The following is a 22,564-nucleotide window of genomic DNA, read 5'->3' on the forward strand; positions in this document are numbered from 1 at the left end:
TTTATAATTGTTATCATTTGGTCTTGTATTTTGTCATACTTACTGAAATGTAAGATTTCCTAATGTCATTAATCTGGGACACCACGCAGTAACATAAAAAATTAAATGGAATTTTTGAAAGAAAAAAAAATAATTTTTTTTCTTCATTTACAAAGCATTTTGACACCAAGAAAAATAAAAATTTTCAAATACAAAAAATCATGCAGTGAAGGGATATTATGTGCATTTTGATTAATTTAATTTTAGCATATTCAATTCAATTTTTCAATTTTCGACTTATCTCCCTTGTCCTGATTTAAAAGTGTCATTATCAAAAACCACGTTGTTTTATCAAAATTCCATCTAATTATACTGACCCATATTTGTATACAAGAGCGAGGTCGATGGGTGCATCTCCATTCTTTTGGGTCACAATGACTGCTCTCTCCATGGTGCCCATTGACAACACTTCAACCGTACCACGGAACGAATCGCACCAATAAAGCGTATTGGTTATGTAATCTGTAACAGGAAACACATAATATATTATCATTGTATACTCGGAGTACCAATATATATAGGAACAGGTGGATAGGGTTATCAGAGAAAGTCAGGATTGACCTACTTCAACCACACCAAAATGTTCCAAAGATGTCAGCAAATACTGTAAAAATGGATAATTATTATATTAAAATACTAGGCTTGTCCGTAAAATAAGGTCTCCAATTTTTTTTCACATAGAAAAACACGTTTATTTGCAATGAATTATACATTGTTGGAAAGCCTGGACTTTCTACTATTTTTCTACATAATCCTCGTTGCGATCGATGCATTTTTGCATGCGGTGTAGCATTTTTCGTATACCCGCGTCGTCGGTGTGACCTCAATGCAGGAAAGAGATGATAATCACTTGGTGATGCCAGTGACAATTGAATCCAAGAATTCCTCGCCCTCTTCTGTGTAGCATTCAAGAAATTCGCGGGCCACTTCAACTCGTTGCCGTTGGAGATCTTCGGTGAGCATTTTGGGGATCCACCTTGCACAAACCTTGTGATAATGCAAATGTTCTGTCAAAATCTTGTCAATAGTAGTCTTACTGACATCAGGGATAAATTTGCACAGGTCCTAAATCGTCATCCGTCGATCTTCAAGCAACACCCTCTCCACTTTTGCAATCATTTCGTCCGAAACTGATGGCCGTCCGGTACGCTGTTCATCATGGACGTTTGTACGTCCATTTTAAACTCTCTGCACAATTTTTGCACGTTTTTTATGTCCATACACTGTTGTCCATATCTACGGTCCATATCCTCGGTGTCCACATCCATAGCCACGTATCCATACACATCCTATAGGCGTAGTGTCCTTAGCACTAAAAAAACGAATAACAGAACGTAACTCACACCTGGCGGTAGCGGCGAGTAGAAGCTCCATCATGAACAGCTACCAAACCAAGACTAAGTGTCATAGAAAGCTCGGAGAGGTGGGGATTTGTAGGTGGGGAATCAAACTACACGCCAGTATTGCCGGATCTGTTAAAGTATTCCTCGTGACTTCAACGCCTTGGAGACCTTATTTTACGGACAACCCTCGTATTGTACCTAACTAATTACCAAATACATAACTTACCAAAATCCATACTTTCAATCGATTCAAGACCTCCATCGATCAATATCTCAGTCGCTAGGAATCGTGTTTCATCTGAAGAGTCGAGTAATCCTTTGAAGGAGTGAATACTGCTCGAGAAACTGTCATACACAAGGATACGGTCTGGAAAGATTTCAATAATAGTTTAATAATAGAAATGCTTTAGGGGGGAAGTTTCTTCATTTTGCTGGGCTGCCACCCAGATTAGGGTAATAGTTTAGGTTTTGCAACATAAAAAAAGAATAATAAAACAACAAATAATAAATAAATTGTTATATTTATATTGGTAACAGTATTGAATCTTATGGCTCGAACACATTACCATCACATCGCGTGCTGTCATACTGAGATATGATAATGTTGTGATAGAGATACTGAATAACTATCTTTATCACAATGTTTCTATCTTTATCTAAGTGTAACAGCATGTGACGTGATGCTAATGTGTTCAGGTCATTATAGTACCACAATATTAAAAATCAGGTTCAATAGTTTGAGCTTTATACGACTGTACCAATGTAAATACTGAAGAAATGATATTTGCGTATTTGATATTTTCACTGTGGTACAATAATAATTATAGTTGATAATATAATCTTACTCAATAGATTGTCGTAAGCCAAAGCATCAATATTGTGAATGTCTAATTCAAACTTGGTGATGTCGTGACGCCCCAGATACTGGTGCTCCACCAGCATCAGCTGATTGCCTGCACCAACTATTAACAACTGCCTCTCCCTTGTATCTGAAAATATATTGTTCGATTAAATACACAAGGGTCCCCCACATTAATGGTTCCCTACCTCAATCCACAATCGATATTTATATTTACAGTCGAACTTGGTTATTACGATCACGGAAATAGCGAGATCTCGGATGTAATGAGGAAATATTCGTTGACATTTTAGTTTATGATTTTCTCCATACATTTATTTACTTTTATTACGAGCTACTTCTCAGGTATACCGAGCAAAACTGTTAATGTGTCGATCATTTAAAAACAACATTTTCGACCCTAAGCAATAAAATCCGACCAGGCAGTTGACCAGACTGATGCCACCGGGATCGGATTATGTTTATGACACTAGTTAAGTGTCTAAGTACCTAATTGGTATTTTCACCGACAACATTGAAAAATTGTATTGCATGTAAAAAATCCAAGGTTTGTGAAATCAGTAGGTACCTACTAGCGCCGGCGGCTCAGTACTTCATTACAATAAACAACTTCTTTTGTAGTTTATGAATGCCATGCTTGTTTCGGGGATATTTATGATGGTTTTCAGATTTTTTATGTTCTATGCTTAAATAGAACATGGCACGATAAATGTCATATAACGAGTAATGTTTATAACAAGCAAATTCAGTCGGTCCCATCTTCCTCGTAATAACCAAGTTCGATTGTAATCAAACTTTTTATTGTTTGAAGGAAGATAAACCAAACCAAAAAATTCAAATAAAGTACGTTGAATAACATTATATCCATACATTTATAACACATAATCCAATGTTAGGAACACATTGTTTGTAATGTTTAATTTTTAATACAAAACAGTTAGTGTTTGAATCCTGTTTTGCACGTACATATTATTATGTTAGGTACTTGTATTCAATACTTACCACCTCAATTATATCAATATACCATACAATTTGGTTGAACACAGCTATTACTATAATGTAAAAAATGTAAGTCTTCATATCCTTATACTCATTACTGAGAATGGTGACCACTGAAACTACAGGTGTTACCTTGTTCTATAATTTAAATTACCTAAACAGCTGGCGTGATCATCAGCGAGTATTTTCCCCTCAGGACAAGCGCACGAGAATGAATTGCTTCCTTTCAGCAAACAAAGATGGCTGCACAGATTGTGTTGGCAAGCATGTCTCTTAAACGTGGCCATACTCGGATGATAAATGTGAATGCCTGAAACAGATTCAAATATTGTAGAAACAATATCGTGACCCGCAAGTGTGATGTTTGATAATATGTAAATCTGATGATACAGAATCTGAACACTTAAAATTGATTTCAGGAATCATATTCAATTTATATAATGATTTTTTATTCAAAATTGAATATACTGGGTTTCAAGAATCGTGGAAACTGCAACATATCGCCACTATAGGATTGGTTTGTTGAATATCCGTTTTTGTCGAAATCGACCTTTTAAAGCAGAATAATTTTTTTGTATCCAAATTAGAGGTGAGTAGGAAATACTGTCACCAGTTTGTGTACTTAAGTTTCGGATGAAACTACCCATATGTGGCCCAATAAACTTGTTTCAAGAAACTTGAAACGTATTAGATGTTCGAATTCGTACGCATTCGATGATATCATCGCCGTGACTCGCCATTCCGTGATGCTGGTTGACTTTCAACGCTATTGATATTAAATGCACGCGAGCGAGATATCATGATACACGTATGTCTAGCCGTGATATTATACTCAACTGTCATTGTTTTCCCTTTCTCCTCTGTTGTAAAGTTGATATAGTGAAGGACAGAAATGGTCACATGTTCGTTTTATAGTAATACTATTTGAGTTCGCCTTAGTTTTAGTTTTAAGAGTTTTAGTTTCAGTTGAGTATGAGACTTTATCGAGTCCCGGAGTTCGACGCATGGTATGAGATCTCGCCGTCCGCTAGCTAGTTCGTAGTCTTGCTACGTATGAAATCATCACCTCGGACGTCGCGACTCGCGTATGTTTAGTAATACTACGGAATTAGTTTTGGGTTCAGTTGAGTATGACATTTACATCGAGTTGACGTCAGTCGCAAGTCCCGGAATAGCGAAGTTCTGATAACACTAACTGACTACGCGTTTATCTGGTATTGTCACGTCGAGTTTCTCGATTTTTTAGTGTTATTTTTTAGTGTTATAATTGGAACTTATAAACATAAACTGAATTCAAATTGTATGCGTGATTGTATAAATGGATAATAATTATATTATACTTAATAAACAATTTGTGTAAAAATGGCTACTAAAAGGTTAAGTTTCGTGTGGAATCGTTCCAAAGAAATAGTTACAAATTATGCCATCTGTAATGTTTGTAAAATAAAAAATTCATCAAGTCAATGTCAAATTTGAAGAAACTTTTACAGCGTAAGCACCCAACTATTCATATTGTATTTGCCAGGCAAAATATAGCTCCACCTGTAAATGAAAATGCTTTACAGATAAATGAAACCAGTGCTTTTAATGCTTCAGTATTTTCTACTGAAACAGGAGTGACTAGTGCCATAGTTTCAGCTGTACCTGTCTCGAAAATGGGACTTTTCGAAAAGCGGATGTATTTTTAACGATTCTATTATAGCCGATATTTCAAATACTAGTAAGTATTTTGGAACAAGTTTAATACTGGTAAGTATATTTAGTACTGTTTAATACTGGTAAGTATATTTAGTCTTCAAAATCGACCACTTTTCCCACCTCTAATCCAAATGGACCAGAACCACCCTTTTCTTTAAATTGCTTTGTAATGAAAACAGCATTCATATGCTGTAAAACAACAATTTAAATACCTCCATGTATTTAAATATAGAATAATAAAATTGGTTTTTTGTCTCCTGAACATTTGACATTTGGTCTATTCGACAAACGAATCCTACAGCGACGAATGTCAGTATTAGACAATGACTACCAGTAGCGAATGGTGGAGGTAGGCTGTTAAGATCAACCATAAATAGTGCACATTACACTTTGTCAGTCATACGTATTTGTTTTTATTGAACTAAGACTACAGTTTACAGATGGTATTGGTTAATGTTTTCAAAAATCAATTAAACCCTGCCTAAACCAAACTATGATAGTTTTGGTATATTTTGGGCGATATGACAAAATTTGTGCACAATTTTTCATTCATACTTATTTGTTTCATTGGAATATTACAAACATTGTTGATTCATTTTTTTAAATTCATTAAGCCCTGCCTAAGCCAAATAATCATAGATAAAAAATATTATTCTATCTATAAAATATTTTAAGTTATGCATGATTTAATTGCATAATTTTGGATATTTCATAGATAGACGAGTATTTTTTGACTATTGTGTATTATGGCTTGGTTTTCGCAGGGTTAAATTGATTTTTGTTATTATTAAACACCACAACTGGCCGTGAAGCCCAATAATTTTGGTAAAACTCCCAGGCTCGAGGAATTTACATGTTAGATTATGTAAATATATTTTGTCGTCACCGGGAATCGAACCCAGAACTACAGGATGGAAGGCCAGCGCCTTACGCACTGCACCACGAGAGATGCCAAAAATTTTAGAAACTAGTCAGCACCATCTGTAAACCGTAGTCTTATTTCAATGAAAACAAATATGTACGGATGACTGACAAAGTTTAGTGTGCACCATTTATGGCGAATCTTAACAGCTTACCTTCACCCTTCGCCACTGATGACTACAACGCTCAAAGCAATGGTTTCGCATACCAGCATTCAGAGTTTGATTCCCATTGATTTACCAAGCATAATTATTATAAACTAATAAGAATCAGATATTATTAGAAATACTTTACCGTATGTGTTATTAACTCTGAGCAATGTGTGTCTATTTTTCCCATTGAACTTGTTGCATACATCAAGCGTGTCGTCTTGCCAATCGGTCCAGTAAAGATTGTCTTCGAAGATCGAGATCCAATATGGATGACTCATGCCATCCAAAATCATCTATGTATAACATAAGTAAAGTACAAAATTAAGAACAGCTACTTTGCAGGATTAAAATGGTTTTTTCCAAAGACCTTGAAAGAAACCCTTCAGGGTCCGGGTATGGGCTACTTGAATATATTATATGTAGTGTCTATTTCCAAATACAGATAAGTCCATAATTCAAACAACGTTTTTGAGTTCCAAGCAAAAATGGTAGGTTTTAACAACAGTGTCTTTTGTAGTTTAAATAAATTATAACAATATGCCCATTTTTATTAGGTGATAAACCCATTATTGCAATAATACATAACCAAAATAAAATTGAATGCTGCCAAGTCGATTATGTAGGTATTTAGAGTTAACAACGGTTTGTTTCTATATATAAAAATGTGTATGCTAGAAAAAAAATTCAAGGCCATAAAGCTTGCACAAAAAGCAAAAAGAAATTAGCATTATACCTGATTTTATAAGGCAGGTCAAACTTTCAAATTGCAAATACTCCATCGGATCTATTCTATACACAAGGCGACTATCGGCCGCTAAAGTGATAGTATTTATTACATATTTGTATTGAGGTATTATAATTGTTACAATAAGTTAACCGTCTAAACAGTCAAAACTGTCTATCTCGCTCTAAATATTATCACAGCCAAGAGAAGTGCTGTTAAAACATAGCACTTATTGCAACAATTACAACCAATATATTGTAATTGTTACAATAAGTGCTAATACTTTGAAACAAACCTACCCTGAGTTTGATAATATTTATCACTTTATCACTTTAGCGGTCGATAAGTATAGAATAGACCCACATAACATGATTTTGAGACTTACTAACTTTTGGCAGTAACCCCACGCACATTAGTCAAGTAGGTAGGTAGTAATTATGTTTTTAAACATTTTTTTGTATACTTTTGGCAGGTTTCGGAAGTTATAGATTATTACATTATTAGAAGGTGCATATAGATACATAATATTTTTGTTAGATTTTAACCATTATTGTGGACTTGTCAGTTTTTGTAAATAAATGCCTCAAAGTTCTTCCCAAAGATGTTGAAGAAAAGACTTTGTTTTGTGGAGCTATAATATGAAAGTGAAGCTAAAAAACAATATTATTGACCAAATGCAATACATTTTACATTGCAGATTCATTTGTAGCAAGTTTCATGCTTGTGTTCTGAGATTTATTCACCATGGCGACACTAATTGTGTGGCGTGCATTAATTTTACAAGCCAGTATCTTATTCAATAAGCCAATTAAATTATCTCCAACAACCACCACCATATTATTTATTGTAATTTATCGGCTAATAAAAATGTTCATATTTTACTAATTTAAAAATCCAATAATTAATGAAAAAAGAAACTAACGTCGAAATCAAACATTTATTTTTGAAATACAAAAACATCATTTACAACAAATATATTGTGGACTTATCGGTAGGTATTTGGAAATACGTGGCTCAGTGGACGTATTCATAATATTTATATTACAGCCATACCTTTCGGTCTGTTCCGTCCAGCTTGACTGTTTCTATCGTGGACGATCTTCCATCCACCCAATACAATCTGTCGTTGGGGTAATCGATGGTCAGTCCATTTGGCCAACCCATGTCATGGTAAATGAATGACATATCTTCAGACCCGTCCATATTTGCTCGGGCTATCTGCGGCTTGTTCCCCCAATCTGTCCAGTACATTTGCCTACAATGGAATAATAACCTCTGATTTATTCTCGGTGTAAGTACAATACAGGAAATGAAACATTTATAAAGAGAAACTAAAAACCTTGTTACTACACAAGTTTGCTTTTGCAGAATTCGAATTAGGCACTTCCACAGTATGGTTTATATCGTCGGTGTTTTGTAAAAAGGGCGAATTAACCAAAATGCTACTTTACAGGAGGAGGGTTTTTAACTTTTGACATTTATTTGTTTTTTACCTGTAGATGATTATAAATATTTAACAAGTTTATAATAAAGCTTAGAAAGAATACTGTCAATATAATAGGTATTATTATATAATATTTTAAAAGGCCTAATATGTCACATTTGCTTTTTATTTCGTAATTTTAATTAATTTAATTTTAGTCGATTATCGTTTTTAAGTACTTTCCTGTGGAGATAAAAATTCGCCGTTTTTACACAACAAAGCTAGTAGGGTACATATTCTATTTTCATTAAAATCTCGATTTCGCCAAAATGGTTGATTCGCCCTTTTTACAAAACACCGACGATATATGGCTTTCTTTAATATTAAAAGGGAAAGTTTGGGCAATTTGTTATTGCGGCTAATATATCTTACTACGATGGCTTAATGCCAATCATGGCCCCCACATACTGAAACGGGCCCCTAGGCCAGGATCTTTGGCAGCCCCCCCTACATATCACTAGGGTTAAAGGTAGTGTGACGCTCTACAGAAACGGTTTCCAAATGGTGTTTCAGGTAAATTTAAAGGTATTCTGTGTATTTTAATTGATTTTTTGTATTCTTGAATAAACCCATTTGAATTATGGAGTTTTAGAATATCGACACACAATAATCAAAATTTGCACCACATAACCACACATTTTAAATTGTTAATATACCTACTTAAAGTAAAATAGCGCTGCAGACGACTTTTTTTACCATTGGAGCAAATGTGTGTTTATCTCATTACTTATTACGACACGCCACGCCGGGCCCTCCCAGACCCCGGGCCCCCAGGCTAGAGCCCTGTTAACCCCCCCCCCTTTATGGGGGCCATGATGCCAATACCCCGTATCTGACCTATATGACGAAAATGACTTTTTGATTTACTAAAAACAACAAAAATACTGCCCATCGACTGCGAAATTCCCATATCTGTAGTTATTGTAACAAAAATGATCTGAACATTGCTGAAATAAACATGTAATAGCCCATCTTGCCTCTAAGCTGTCAAGCGTGTTGCATGACATGTGTTAAATTCAGCTTCAAAATATCACTTTCGAATTATTATTTAAGAGGTAAAAGAGTAAGTAATAGTACAACAAATTTGGATGTTTATCTTTATATATATGTCACATTTTATTGGATGTTATCATTATATTAGGTGTTATGTGCTTAGCTTTAATACTTTTTACGTTACGGGTTATTGGAATGCTATGTAGTTACAACATGTGTGAACTATTAACAGTCAGATACGGGATATTAAATATTTAGTTTTTTTAGCTTCCTGCACAATTTGTAAAAAGTCACTTACGGGACATTGACATTAGGCCATCGATAGATAAAATTACTCTGCTCAATATTATATAAGCTGATTGATAACAGGGTTGCCAACCCTGGGTTTAAAAACACAAAATATATGCAACACTGATAGTATAAGTGATTTCAATTTGATATCTCAATACAAATTTCTCAATTTTAAAACCCTTCATATTATATAAGTTGAGGGAGTTTCCCTCGATCTCATGCTGTCTAATTACAGCTCTTAGAAATGTTTACATAGCATACCCATTATGTGGATGGAGAGCTATGGCCCTTGGCTTATCAATCTGTCGACTGATGATGATAGAGCAGTGCAGTCCGTCGTTTGAGCAGACAGCAATGTGTTGTAACTCACTGTCCGTGAAGTACAAGTTTCCTGTGAACCAGTCTATGGCTACGTCTTCAGCAGTTCCTAAACCGTTCTTCACAATCACCTGCAATATCAAATGACACTTTTTTAAGTTTTATTAACAAAATACCTATACAGTAATACCTAAAGATATTGAAGAAAACATTCTATCAAATAAAGCCTAAATATATGAAAAAGTCAAACTTTTTGAGATTTATGTGCTAGGGCTGCACTGAGCTAAAAACTCATTGAGTTCAGTGTAAAAAGTTTTTTATACAACCAATTGTTATTGTTCAGAATATTTAGATCAGGGGTTCACAAACTTTTTTTATTTATTAATTAATTTACTTAGGTACCTGTTTGGATGATCCGTACAGCTCTGATCTGATGATGGATTCTGCACCATGCGAAACCTCCGTCCAGTAGACATGTTTCCCATCGTAAGCTACTCCGATTGCCTGAAATATTTTTAATATACAATATGATTGTACACGTATGGTTTTCAGTTATATGTAAATTGGACGTAAAACATTTCACTGTGGCACAATTCGTTGTGAGCTTTCTTATTGGAAAGAGATGACCGTACATTATACGGTCTCCAAATTTATTAGATTCAATATGAACATTAATTCAATTTTATTTTCATAGCTGATTTTGGCAAAATTCATGAATTCAAAAATGAAAACCTAACCTAACCCAACAAATAATCAAATATATCGGCTATTTTCAAAATTTGTTTGCTGCTGGCTTCCTGTGAAGCCGAATTTAGAGCAAGCGAGCGAATGTTTGTTCTTCCCCCACTCCAGTGAAATTCAAGAATTCAAATGAGAGTCAAGAGAATTTCGCTGGAGTGGGGGAAGATCAAACATTCGCTCGCTTGGTCTAAATGCGGATTCAAGTCTAAACCGACAAGAACCGTATTTTATTTAGACTTGAATTTTATGTCAGTACTACACGACCCAAAGAGGTTGAACGGTCCTTAATATACGGCCATATATTTCCGATTCATCATTTCACGGCAAAGTGTGATGCGGTGATCTGCATACGTACAGGTTTCCGGACACGATGGTTTTGATACTGTCCGGTACTAAATAAAAAATATACCAGAGAGCTAATATATCTATAAAACTAAAGTTTCTATCTCTGATTTCGAAGTATTTGATTATTTCCATAGACAAAATATAGTCATTTAAAAAAAAAAACTGTCAACTCAAATTACCGCAACGATATTCCAATACCAGTGTTATTCAACCGCTGTTAGAAAATAAAGCGAAGATGATATACAAACCTGATTGACGTTTTTAGCGACTGTGTGATAATCATTCGTGTTGATGTTTAAGGCTCGAATCTCATGCTTTGCACTGAAAACCATTATAGCGTCTCCCCCTAAACATAAATTCACAAGAATCAAGTAACGTTATGCAGTGGAAAGATCAAATGAGATACATACTAGAATATGTTATAAGTAGGGCCCGGATTTATATGCTAGTGCATGTTTTGTTAGAGTGTATGCACAACTATGAGAGTTGCACAGAAATCTGTTTTGAAAGACACATAATTCAAAAATAAAATTTTATTGTGCATATAAATGCATATTTGAGACGTTAGAGCATATTTGAGACATTAGTGCATATTTCATAAATAAATGCATATTTTAGAGCTTTTGACTTTATAATTTTAGTTTTTTTAAATTATTTTATAGAAATATAACTAAGTTAGGAAGGTAGATAGTTTAGTTGCACTTGCATTTTAAATGCCATCTCCGAGCTGTGGATTTATCAGAAAAAGTGAAGTCAACTCGGGCATTTAAAGTTTGCCCAATGACCTTGTGGACGTTGAGAGGTCGTTTTCCGCATATGAGCAAAATACTGACAGATCCCTTAAGCGTAAAAATTTAATGCCAGTAGTTAAGTGTGTCGTTTTTGTTTTTTAAGTTATGTTTGATTTACATTACATTTATTATTTAATTATTTGTAGGTACTTGTGAAAAAACTATTTGAAAGAGCGAGAGGTTTAAAAGAGTACTATTTTATGTAATAAAAATACTTTATGCAGTCATCAAATGTTTAAAATAAATATAAAGGATAATAAGGCTACAAAATTATATAAATTGATTATCTACAAGGTTTAAGGTATGTCCAGGATAATGCTTTGAAAATAGAACAAAAGCTCCATTTTGACCTACGCTGAGCATGTACCCCCTTAACTTAATGAAAGCTTTTTTTATGACTATTATGTACAATTTTATGTTTTACGTTTTCATTAAATATTTTTGTACACGCTTAAGAAGTCATGGGTTACGAATTTAATTCCATGGTATTGAAATTTCAAATGTTATTTTTTGAAGTGTGTTTGGACTCGGGGCGTACCTACAGACATCGCCGCGTTCATATTATTTTCCAGTATGTATCAGCAAAGTTGACGCGAGCAAGGAATTCGAGGCGATTTGTAAGTGTTGACAGTGCCACAAACACGTGGACGTCAACCTCAAACAAGTTTGTGATGAACCACTATTTTGATGAACATGAGAAAAAAAAGCTCTTCATGACAAGTGCCATGTTATTATTTTACTCGGCTCGGTTGATGCTCGCAGATGCTTATGTGGCATAGTGTGACTAAGTAAAAAAATGTTTTAATATACCTGGAAGTATAAGGTGGTGAAACTAAAAGCTTGTAAAGCTAACTGGGTAAATTAAAATTAAATATGAGATCAATATTAATGAGCTCATTACCCATTATTTCATTAAATCGCTAGTTTAATAAAATATTTTTCTTTTATTCACAAACATAATTATTAACACAATTTGATAAGAATTTCATGTAAGAACTTGAGATCCCCGGGGTTCCAGCGGCTAGCTCAGGTGTCCATCGAACCCCGGATTCACAAAAAAAAAAAAGTACGATATATTTGAGGGTGGAATTAAATAAAACCACGTCTGTCTCGTGTAACTTGGTATTCCTTATATTTTACATTTTCTTTACATGTTTTTTACAATTAGTTACGCAGGTCCGTATATGTCGGAAAGGGGACGCTTACTAACTTTTTTATTTTTTTTTTAAATTTCGCGTACCGACGCCGTCCAGCAAAAACGACTCTCGTGATTGGCCAAATTTTATCGCATGATCTTTGATTCGGCGAATCACGAGCCTGACCCTGGCGCCGGCGCGCGAGGATTTCACGCACAATGCGCGGCAAAATTTATTATATTTAAATACTTATATTTAGTCTTAAAATTATCGCTTTCATCCATCATCATTTATACTTTTTAAATTAAATTAAATTTATCTTAATTACACCTCCGCCCAATATGCGATTTTCACACACCGGACGAAGGCCTTTACATATGAATAAAAAATACTTACGTGGTTGAGCAAGGAATCAGATTAGATGTTTTATGAAGCCGTTTCTAGAGGTCAGGGTTACGTTTCGACTTAAGCTACAAAATGATTATTTTACACCGGGAGAAGCCCGCCTGTAACAGGGGTGTATCAATTTACTAGTTAAATTCGTCGTAATTAAGTAGGATGCCAGTATCTTAATTGGAAACGTACATGAGCGTGAATCCACTGGTTACAGGTTCAAGTCCCACCGGGTTTCGAAAGAAGATTTTTTCTAGTGGGTATTTGTATGAGATATTTTCAAATTATGTATATTTAAAAATGTGGGACATAGGGTGGATATTGCAACCCCACTAATGAAATGACCAGGAACCCCAAGAAATAGAATAAGATGGCTTTTATGCTTCAGCTATTTGGAGAAAACGTAAAAAGATATTAAGCATTTTGAAAAGGTATTTTATATATTATATTATTATATAAGATATTAGGGGATTCAATTTTAAATGAATAATGTATTTATATGCGTGAAATTTCGGAATTAAAAACTCGATAAATTCTAAATTAGTTTGATTTAAATGTAATTTTCATATCGATGACATAAAATTTATTAACTAGTTATTCGATTTTTTGTCAGTAATAATGGGTAAAATGGGTTTTTACAATTTTTTCCAACAAAACAAGTCAATTTTTAGCTGCATGTTTTTTGTTGCATACAAATCCGCTCCCTAGTTATAAGGTATCATCCATTTATGACATCATGCTCTGATAGGGAGAGGGGGTGATGATTTGTGAAAAATTGATTTTACAATCTATATCACGTTGAAAAAAATAACTGTCTATTTTTTACCTTTGTAGCGACCAGTGCAATACTGGTGCCTATATTGCTAACTACCTATGCGTCTGACGTGTTAATGACTTTTAATGCACTGACGTAATTCATGTGTTGGTACGGTACCTAAAATTTACATAGTAATAACACATCCGAACTATTACAAACACTTAATGGTGAGTAATGATGAATCGTTTACTACTTACTATTTTGATTTTAGATAAATTAAGTTATTTTACAAAGTTTTACAAAAAAAATTGCAAGTCTACATGTTTGTGCTTATAGAGCAGTTTTATGTTTCTCCAGTAAAATTTCAATTTTTTCACATCAGAAGTTTTCACAAGTCAACGTTGTCACCTCCGAAAGGGGGGGGGGGTGATGGATGAGAACTCTGGACCCCCCTGATGATGTAATGTCATCGTCAAGTCACGGTGGTATCGTCTGCTTCTTCTAATATTTTAAAAAATATTTAAAAAAAAAAGTAAATGGCGGTGACGCCGGCGAGCGCGGCGCCACAGCCGACGTCACGCTCCTCGAGAGTCCGAAAACCGAATGACCCTAATAGGGGCTGGTAGGGCAGAGTAGGTAGTAATAATACCCAACAAACAATTCACAATTATTCTATCTCTGAAAAATGACAAAAACAGCCTCTGGCATATGTACCTGGCTTGTAAGTAGGTACCTCAGGTCTCATATTTCAGACCTTTTCTAGGTACATGCTTTGGAAAGGGGCTGTGAATTTCTTGGAATTATTATTACCTTCTGCATTTCTTTGCTTGTTAGCTACATATTTTGAAATATTTGAACTAGGTACAAGTACATATTTTTCAAAGTAATCTCAAATCAGATATTCTAGGTGCTAGGTACATTGTATGGCTGGGAACTTTGCTTCCAATATTGGTCAAAATTGGATGAAATGTAGGTAATAATATTAAAAAAATGATATTAATAATTACTATTTGCTTACGGGCTAGAAATTTGCCTCGCAGTCGATCTCTTCATGTTTGCATGAATCAGCCCAATGATGATTCAGGCCTCATGGCCTTGGATCCTCTGAGGATGCCATGGTTTAGGCGGTATCAACGTCTATATTTTACTGTCCTACATTATCTATGGACTGCACACCACTACGACTCCAATATTGATATAAGATCTCCGTGAAGATAATAAATTAGGTTCTTGTTACAGTTACCTGTTGCTCTGCAGGTTCTATTGTTGGGCATAAGCTCATATCCTTGTTGGCATTCGCACTTGTAAGACCCCGGAAGGTTGACACATTTCTGTGAGCAGGTTGCATGTAACAACGTGCACTCATCGATGTCTACGCATGTTTCCTCTCCAACCTTCTCGTGGCCCGTGGGACAGACGCATTTTGCACCGTCCGGCGTATTCATGCAAGAGTGACTGCAGTTTGCTTTAACACAATTCTTACTGGCTGCAACGAAACAGATTCGTTATTGATTATTATTTTTTTATTTATTTACTTATTTATTAACGGCAGTAAAATAGACCATACAGAATAATAATAATAAAATATTACAATAGGGTACAATTTATAGAACGACAACCGAATACAATAAGTTATGGTTAAATTTTAAATAAATAATTACAAGATAAAAAGAACTTTTTATATACAATGTTTTTAAATTTTCTGTTCAATTATTATGCTCAATATGCTCAAACTTGTACTTGATATGAAGTAAATAAAAAACAAACAAACAAATATAGAATACTGAAATGTCATTTTGATTTTCATAGTAACGCACGTATATATTAATAATTTAGTTGCTAGGACCACCCACTTAGCAACCAATAATAGTGGATTGGATCACGGATTTCTTCCGAAATAACTTTTCATAAAAAACAGAATTTAACTGAAAATGAATTCAATTCTACTTACAGATGGCTAAAAGTATTAAAAGAATACATTGGCATCGTGTTCTGATATATTCTAAAAGTTTCAAATGTCTAGCTAGTCAGGAAGTTAGTGAAAAATCGATTGCAAGATTTGTATCGGGTAAACAACCACCGGACAAATAAGAATACGAGCTAATAAAAACGTTGTAAAAAGAAGAAAAAAACATAAGCAGTATGTCAAATTATGAAAAGAAGTTGAGTAAGTAGATACCAGAAAAAAACCATTTATTGCTATGCTTGATTACTACCTAAATGGAGGTATTGAACATGTCAACAGAAGTAATATAAGAAAGAGAATGAATCCTCAGTATTGAAAAATGAGAAAAAGAAGTAGGCTTTAAAAAAATCAATGTGACAAGGGTCGCAATTTTTTATATGACACGAAACTGGGTCATAATCAACAGTTCAGAGCCGTTTACAAATCGAATTTACGGTTGTAAACGTAACCATAAGGTCAGCTATTTGCCGCCTTATTTGTAATGTGGACATTATCTCTAACAAATTACTGTAGACAATAGATTCAGCTGGAATTCTTTATTATTATTAATCTATTTATTTATTTATTTAAGAAAACAAAACATTGTGGATATAACAAATCTAAATAAAAGACATTCACAACATGAACATTATATAATATTACACTCACAAGAGAGAAGAATAGAATATATAATAATAATAATAATAATAATAATAATAAAAACATAAGTACAATTTTATGCAGAAAAATAAAATTTAGAATACAAAATACATAGCGTGTCACCGAAAATATCTACGTCTTTGGGGAGCGCATTGACTAGTTTTGCGCCCTTCGCTAATGGTGCCTGATAGGCTTGACACGAGGAAACGGTTCGGATCCAGAATAAATCATGGCTGAGCTGCGACCACGTAGGTAATTGAGAGGCGCATGTACATTCAAATTATTTAGGATACCAGGATTGGTCTGATAAAGTCTCCTCTATAGCAGAATTATTTCCAATAAGGGGTTGTTTTCACTTAATATGACAGGACTGCGGGAACTTAAAAAAATCATTGAACTAATTTCTACAGAAGAAGACTATTTTGGAATAAATTTCGGCGTGCAGCAAAATATATAAATTAATAAATATTTCCAGGTACCACAATTCCAAAAAAATAATAATCATATTAATTAATCGAACTGGCGTTTACGTGGTAGAACTCCATTATAATGGTTTGGAAACAAAGTTCTTTTGTTAACTCTACTTTAATTGGGTATAAGCCCCAAATAGCTGTATAGGTTAAGTGTATGCTGGTGCGCAGTCTGCACAGCGCAGCTTGTACTTCTGTTACAGATTTCTGTTAGTGACATTTGGACGTGTTATTTATCTTCACTGCCCCGTCACTGGTGATATATATTAGAATAGTTGCTTTCTTACGGTTAGTACAATCTCCCCCCTCATCAGAACCATCTCTGCAGTCTCTCCAAAAATCACAAACGTGTTCCGCTTTCAGACATGTGGAGTTGTCTTTGCAAGCATATAAGCCAGCATTGATATCACAATGCAAATCGACTATATTTTGTGCTGAAAAAAAAATCATTCACTGGTGAATATAATACAGTCAGGTGTGAAGAGTGAGTGTTGGAAGGAGGTAAATGACGTGAAACCGTAAAAGAAGTGCCGACTTGGACAGTCATATGAATGTTTCACAAGCATAGTGAACCAAGTCCATTCTGGTTTTTTTTGAGTAAGCTACGTTCAAACATAGTATTTGAGTATTACATTATAAATTAAAAGTATTCAAACTAACACTTTAGAATTGTAATTATACCCTTACAGAATTAGAAATACTCAAATATTATGTTTGAACCTAGCTTACTCAAAAATAACCAGAATGGACTTGGTTCACTAAGCTTGTGAACCACTCATATTATGTAAGTACAGAATTTTGTTTTACTTATTTTAAAAATACATAATTTTTGGAAAACGTCAGAAAAAACAAATACTAGAAAAAAAGCTAGAAAAAAGACATTGTCTGGGAGAGGGGTCTTCCAATTGAGCTATCGATCGAACTATGACTCGTGAAAATTAAATCTAATATCCGTGACATCGGAGGTATTTGGAGGTAATGTCAGACAGGCATAGGTAAATCGTTTTACAGTGGCTCCATAGGCGATTCGCGAGTGTATTGAATTTCTTTCGACAATGCCTGTTCCAATGCTAGCAAGCCATTCCACTACAACTGCAAGTCGCGTTTGCCGTACCCATGGTGCCACTGTAAAACGATTTACCTATACCCAACAGTATTATAGAAAATTAGCGCCAACGCCGTCTAAGAGGCTATCCATAGACTGAAACTGTATGCGGTTTAAAACCGTGTGCCATAATAAACTTATGATTTCTTTTCATGAAATTAAAGCCATATTTTTAGTACCATAGCTATGTCTGTGGTTATAATAAAATAATTACAAGAAAAAAGAACTTTTTACATACAACGTTTTCTGTTGAATTATTATGCTCAATATGTTCAAACTTATACTTGATAAATGAAGAAAATAAAAAACAAACAAACAAATATAGAATACTGAAATGTCATTTTGACATTTCATTTTGATTTCCATAGTAACGCACCACCAATAATTTAGTTGCTAGGACCATCAACTAGCAACCAATAATACTTTTTCTCTTTTCTTTTTACTTTCTTTTACTTTCCATACAAAACAGAATTCACTGAAAATGAATTCAATTGTTTAAAGATGGGTAAAAGTATTAAAAGAATCTCGTGTTCTGATATATTCTAAAAGTTTCAAATGTCTAGCTAGTCGGGAAGTTAGTTATAAATCGATTGCAAGATTTGTACTGGACAAACAACCACCGGACAAACAAGAATACGAGCTAATAAAATGTTGTAATAATAAAATAGATGAATGGTTAAAACTATGCAACCTGATAAGAGTATTAGGCTTGCAGAACATTGGCAAATGTGCGCTTTTTATGTCTGAGAATGTTCCTGTTTGGAAAAAAAAGGCGAGATTGACTAGTAGCTTATTTCATACATGGACCGGGGCCCATTTTTGTTAAATTTCATACATTTGGGCTCTATCTCTATAAAGGTTTTTTTTTACAATTTTGAAGACATTATTCAGGCAGCCAAAAGCACTTCTGCCCAGTTTTTTTCTGCAAAAAGTTTCATCAAACATACATCTATTTGTAGGCAGATGTACTTCTTTACATGCTCGAGCTGAGTGCCACTGATGAGCATCTCTTTACTTTTCTATGCTAAGCTATATCACCTAACAATGGTTCAAAAACAGTCCCTTGTCCGTAACGGTTACGATTGAAAGGTGGAAAATTTAACTCACGGCAGTTTTCTTCATCACTGTTGTCGCCACAATCATTGTTCATATCACACCGCCAATCGGAAATGATGCAGTGGCCGTTTGCACACGCAAATCCATGACACTGAAACAAACAAAATGCAAAAACACTTACATATAATCAGTGGCGGCCGGTGATTTTTTGGATTGTAATTTTTGAGGGTGCGCTGGAAACTTACCTTATCGAAAAATGAAATCAATTCGGCGTTTTTTTGATTTGACAAAACGTTATTGACATTTGGGAAATTACCTGTATATTTTATATTTTTAATAAAACATGATGCGAGTTAAGTACTTAAATCTTTATTGGATTAGTTTTAAGAAACAATTGTATCTCTTATAGTAGATAAATATCTCTTACTTTTAACGGAAGCCATCTTAATCTATATAAGTACATTAGGTATCTTTAGCAATTTGTATACTGTATGAATAATGATTATTATGAAACTGCACTTTGTGAAAATTAGCTTATCACTAGAATTCATGAATTAATAATTTTCTATATTATAAATAACCGTCATCATTTCGCATTTAGTCAACACACAGGATAATGAAATATTAATTTTCCAGAAATGCGGTAGGTAGCAAAATTATTTTTATCTTCACTGATTTAAATTCGAGTACACATAAATCAAAATATCTTACCGACATTGTATTTCTTACCGATTTTAAATTTAGAAAATAATGAATTCTATTGTTTTTAGTTTTACAGGCATTTTATACGAGATTGCTAAATATGATACTAAATATAATTTGACTGTGAACAGTAAGCTGCAGCGTCTATAATAACAAACCATAATTCAAATCTGTTACCCGGTCGGCGCACGATATTCTGGAACTTACGCATGGCTAAAACGATTAGCACGGTTTAAGTGTTTTATAATGGCTTTAGTTCATACTAAGCTTTGGGTTCATTTTAACTAAACTAAATATATTGCTGGGGCGCAAATGATTTCAGTGAGGATGACGTATACAGTGCATAGCCTATTGGCAATATGGGCACATCGGTTTATGGTTTGCATTACAATACGTGAGCGATAATATTAAAAACCTATGAAGAAAAATAATGATTTACGATGTTGAACGATGTTTCATAGCAATGCAAGCAGTGCAGTGCACTTGCATGATGTTAGACCAGCTGCTGCTGCATATAATAAGTTAGATAGATACAGAGGAGAGAAATTGACATTAATATCAATATCAGTTACTAGTTTTGCTTCAATATCGCTGAACTAACGCTTTAAAAGACACTAATAATTGTGAACCCACCTCGAAAATCTTTATACTAACTGCCATACCCTGAACATTTTTAGCTGTATTAATGGACCAATCAGAAACGACAAAGTTTTGAGGACGAGATACAATGCCGAGCTCCAATCATCAATTAAGATTATGAGACTGCGTTGGTTAAGTCAAGTAGACCATATGAACAACAATGAACCGGTAAAGAGATTCATAGCGCCTGTAAATGTGTATGAATTTACTGCCAGCGATAGTATGCAAATTAATTTTCGTTAACTGTTAACACACAAAACTGCTGATTGTCGCACCAATATCATTTTTCAAGTGTCAGCAAGACGCGTTTGTTGTGGTTGCATGCTACGTTTTGAGCCCTGTGTTGTATATGGCATATATTTTTCCGTCGTCACTATCATGTTACCATGCATGCGTACATGTCGCGCAAGTTGCAAAATTCAGAAGCCACTAAACTTTTTTGTCATGTTATTAAACAATCTTGCAATATGACAATAAGTTTTTACATTTTCATTTTATTTTTATGGTTGTGACAATATGTACTGCCAACAGTAAATCCACGCACGTGTGAAAGAACTTTAAGAACGATAGTAGCAACCCTGATGACAAAATATATGAAATACACCGTGTAGGACATAAAACTTAGCACACAACAACAATTCAGTTGAATTCTTCAGTTTTTGCATGAATTCAATTGATGATAATAAATAGTGATCCATATCACATTACGTATATCGTATTACGCATGCAACATCTCAATGAAAAGCCGATGAATCTTCATTATGGTAAAGTTATTGGACAGTTATGAACATGTCAATAGTGTATGCTACCTATCAGTGGCGAAGGGTGGAGGTAGGCTGTTAAGATCCGCCATAAATAGTGCACATTAAACTTTTTCAGACATACATATTTGTTTTCATTGAAATAAGACTACAATTTACAGAAAGTGTTTAAAATTCAATTAAACCCTAAGAAACCAAGCCATAATAGATAATAGTCAAAAAATACATGTCTATCTATAAAATATCTAAAATTATGCAATTAAATCATACATAACTTTGAATGTTTTATAGATAGAATAATATTTTTTATTTATTATAGTTTGATAATGAACCAGCAATATGTGTAATATGTATTTTTAATCCAACGGAAACAAATAACTATGAATGAAAAAGTGTGCACAATTTTGTCGTATCGCCCAAATTAGACCAAAACAATTATGGTTTCGTTTAGGCAGGGTTTAATTGATTTTTAAAAACTAACTAACACCATCTGTAAATTGTAGTCTTAGTTCAATAAAAACAAATACATATGACTAACAAAGTTTAGTGTGCACTATTTATAGCGAATCTTAACAGCCTACCTCCACCCTTCGCCACTGCTACCTATATTGAAAAGTGAAAATAAAGATGACAGCTATGTAAACAAGCCGCCATTTTTCAATATCAATCCGCCAACTTACATGAAATAAATTAACATCTGGTTACCAAATCTACCACACAAAAAACATTCCAGAAATGACAGCAAGTGTTTAAACACTAAATTTTCATTAGGTAATACATTAAGTACACTCTCAGTAATCTGCCGCTCAATTATCCGACAACTACTATAATCCGTCGTTATTTTTACTAGTTGAAAGCACAAAATCAAGCTCTATAATTCACCGGTATACCATTGTCAAATTCAGTAATCCGCCGCGTACAATAGCAGATGAGACGAGTTTATTTTGGAAACTTCTCCTTCGTAAAACGTACGTTCATCGCGAAGAAAGTAATGTACCAGGATGGAAAGTGCCCAAGGACCGCATCACAATAAAATTATGCCGTGCTCCAATGCAACCGGGACAAACAAAATCAAGCTTTTGGTCATAGGGAAAGCCAGGAATCATGAGCCATTCAAGAATATCTGCCCCACTGAACAACTGGTTGTGTCAAGTGATTTACTGTTCAATATTTAGTTAATAAATTTAGTTTATAAATATGTATAATTTAGTAAATACTTGATTTTGATTATAAATAAAACCGT

At 34.2% G+C, this 22,564-nt stretch overlaps 1 protein-coding gene across 1 annotated transcript in view; it reads right to left on the reverse strand.

Moving 5' to 3' along the window:
- The window catches only part of yl (Putative vitellogenin receptor yl), a 66,017-nt gene that overhangs the window by 35,536 nt on the left and 7,917 nt on the right, over window positions 1-22,564 (reverse strand). The window contains exons 4-15 of the mRNA XM_085940069.1: window positions 19,271-19,370; window positions 17,346-17,492; window positions 15,227-15,469; window positions 11,155-11,252; window positions 10,223-10,324; window positions 9,764-9,951; window positions 7,789-7,990; window positions 6,154-6,304; window positions 3,395-3,550; window positions 2,228-2,371; window positions 1,609-1,749; window positions 371-501 (exon numbers count right to left, since the gene is read on the reverse strand). Of these exons, the coding sequence (XP_085796195.1) occupies window positions 371-501; window positions 1,609-1,749; window positions 2,228-2,371; window positions 3,395-3,550; window positions 6,154-6,304; window positions 7,789-7,990; window positions 9,764-9,951; window positions 10,223-10,324; window positions 11,155-11,252; window positions 15,227-15,469; window positions 17,346-17,492; window positions 19,271-19,370 (1,803 nt within the window). The remainder of the gene's footprint in view (window positions 1-370; window positions 502-1,608; window positions 1,750-2,227; window positions 2,372-3,394; window positions 3,551-6,153; window positions 6,305-7,788; window positions 7,991-9,763; window positions 9,952-10,222; window positions 10,325-11,154; window positions 11,253-15,226; window positions 15,470-17,345; window positions 17,493-19,270; window positions 19,371-22,564) is intronic.

The sequence above is a fragment of the Rhyacophila brunnea genome, unplaced genomic scaffold (assembly GCF_057557595.1).
Source record: "Rhyacophila brunnea isolate RB1 unplaced genomic scaffold, BYU_Rbru_1.0 scaffold_12, whole genome shotgun sequence".
In the NCBI taxonomy this organism is placed as follows: Eukaryota; Metazoa; Arthropoda; class Insecta; order Trichoptera; family Rhyacophilidae; genus Rhyacophila; species Rhyacophila brunnea.